Genomic DNA, 2319 nt, shown 5'->3' with positions numbered 1-2319 from the left:
AGCAAGAATTTTTTGAATTCATAAGACATATATTCTCCACCAGAATCAGATCTTAATAATTTGATGCATGTAGAAAATTGAGTCTCAATGTAAGCCAAAAATGTCTTAAACATGGAAAATACCTCAGCTTTGGATCGAAGAAAATACACCCATGTAAACCGACTATAATCATCTATGAATGTCACAAAGTATTTGAAATGAGCATGAGAAATAATTGGTGAAATGCCCCAAACATCACTATGAATGACATCAAAACACTTTATAGCACGACTACCAAAATTAGGAAAAGGAAGAGTTTTACTTTTGCCTAATTTACAAGTAGAACAATCAATGGAAGCAACTGAAAATTTATTTTTATTTCCCAATAAACCAGAATTTGATAAATGAGACAACACAACAGAATTTGGATGTCCTAGATGCTTATGCCAAACCTCAGTTTTACTAGCAGTAGAAGTACAAGCAAAAGATAGAACAGGAGGAATGGAAAAGTGTATAGGAAACAATCGTCCAACTTTAGGCCCCTTCGCGATTATCGTCCCCGACACCTGATCCTGCACAAGACAACCATTACGAGAAAAATTCACATCACAATTGTTATCTACCAATTGTCCAACTGAAATAAGACTAGTTGAGAGCTTTGGTGAAACAAAAACATTCTTGAAAGTTGGAGTAATGTCCCCAATCTTGGTAATGGATAAATTACTACCATTGGGAATCTGTATTTGTGATGGACCTTGATACTTACGAACATTTTTTAGGATGCTCGTTGAGTTGGTCATATGATTGGAAGCGCCTGAATCAACAATCCAAAAATTAGATGTAACATCATTACCTTGTAATCCCAATGCTGAAAAGGCTGACACGATCATTTGTTGTACCATTTCAGGAGTAAGAACTTGTCCTGAAGATGAGTTATCATCAGTGGAACCATTTATCCTAGCTTGAAAAGCATTGATCCTACGATTTTGAGGGCGCGTGGGACACTCTTTGATAATGTGTCCTTGTTGTTTACAATAATTACAGAACTTCTTGCTACAATTGCTAGCAATATGACCATATTCCTTGCAACTGTAGCATTGAGTTCTACTCATATCCCTGCCCTTTCCTTTACCTTGAGCAGCAAATGCAACAGTGACATCATTTTCTTTCTTAAAAGCATTTTGTGTGACAAGACGTTGCTCTTCACGAAGTAATTCCCTAAAGCAAACATCCAAAGAGGGAGACGGGTCACGATTCATCAAGTTAGAGCGAACACTCTCAAAGTCGGAGCGTAATTTCATCAAAAATTGGTCTCGCTTGCTTTGCTCATGAACTGCCTGAATCACTGATAGGGATTCAGTAGGTATTTTGGCATAGACAATATCTGTAAATTCAGCCCATAAGTTTTGAAATCCAGAAAAATAATCCTGAACAGAAAGACCTCCTTGAGAGTAATTAGCAATTTCATACTCCAACTGAAAGCGTCTTGCGCTATTATCTTGGTTGTAAACCTTTTGTAAGTAATCCCACATGGCCTTAGATGTCTTGTACGGCCTGAGATTAAGAACAATAAGAGGGTCAATTGACCCTAGAATCCATGTCATCACCCGAGCATCTTTAATCTTCCATTCACCTAGCTTTGTTGCATCAGTAGGAGCAGGATCGCTTCCATCTATATGGCCCCATAGTTCTTTGCCGGTGACAAACAACTGAAATTGAAACTCCCAAGAAGAATAATTTTTTCAAGTGAAACAAACACTGAAGGATTCAAAGTGATGTGAATTCATGCTTTTGAATAGCTATAAAACTACAAACACTCAAGAAAGCAACTAGAATGACCAAGAACAAAATTCCCATGAGGTAGCCAAAAACCAAGATTTTCAAAAAAAATTTAAAAGGAACCACAAATGACTTTATGAAACAAGACAACCAAGAGAAGGCTCTAATACCATTGTCAATTTTCAGCTGAATTCCTCTCAAAGTGAGAGAGTCTTTCCATTATATAGAGAAAATAAAGATTACACATCCCTAAAGATTTTCCATTCCTATCCCTAAAGATCAGTTATTCTATCTATACAAATCTGCCATTGAATCCCTCTAAATCTGCCTTGCTATCCCTCCAAATCAGCTATTCTATCACAATATTTATTCATATGATTCTATAACAAATGTATATGATCATGCTAATTTATATCACTATATAATTACATTAATATATACAATCATTTAGTTGTCTATCATGCTAACAATAAGAGCTTTTGGTTTTAGGGAATTGGTTTTTCTTCGAACAACCATATAATGGCGAGAGGTGTCCGAGGGGCGAAAATAGGAAGGATTTGT

General features: G+C 36.2%; 1 protein-coding gene across 1 annotated transcript; it reads right to left on the bottom strand.

The window, feature by feature from the left end:
- Positions 1–333: 333 nt before the first annotated feature.
- On the bottom strand, positions 334–1717 carry LOC102583608 (uncharacterized). Its single transcript, XM_006365483.2, has 2 exons — positions 833–1717; positions 334–551 (listed from the first exon to the last, which is right to left on the bottom strand). Exons 1-2 carry the CDS (start codon positions 1581–1583, stop codon positions 514–516), a joined length of 789 nt encoding a protein of 262 aa, XP_006365545.1. The 5' UTR covers positions 1584–1717; the 3' UTR covers positions 334–513.
- Between the last annotated feature and the right edge of the window lie 602 nt (positions 1718–2319).

Source organism: Solanum tuberosum, unplaced genomic scaffold, assembly GCF_000226075.1.
Source record: "Solanum tuberosum cultivar DM 1-3 516 R44 unplaced genomic scaffold, SolTub_3.0 scf00554, whole genome shotgun sequence".
NCBI lineage: Eukaryota > Viridiplantae > Streptophyta > Magnoliopsida > Solanales > Solanaceae > Solanum > Solanum tuberosum.
Note: the sequence above shows the minus strand (reverse complement) of the source record. Positions and strands in the feature narration are given on the sequence as shown.

Bases quoted from the DNA above. Each gene is read 5' to 3' on its own strand.
- LOC102583608 (XM_006365483.2), bottom strand. From the start codon at position 1,583: ATGACATGGATTCTAGGGTCAATTGACCCTCTTATTGTTCTTAATCTC. The intron at 552-832 runs GTAATGATGTTA...TGTCTTGTGCAG, and splicing joins TTCAGCATTGGGATTACAAG to GATCAGGTGTCGGGGACGAT.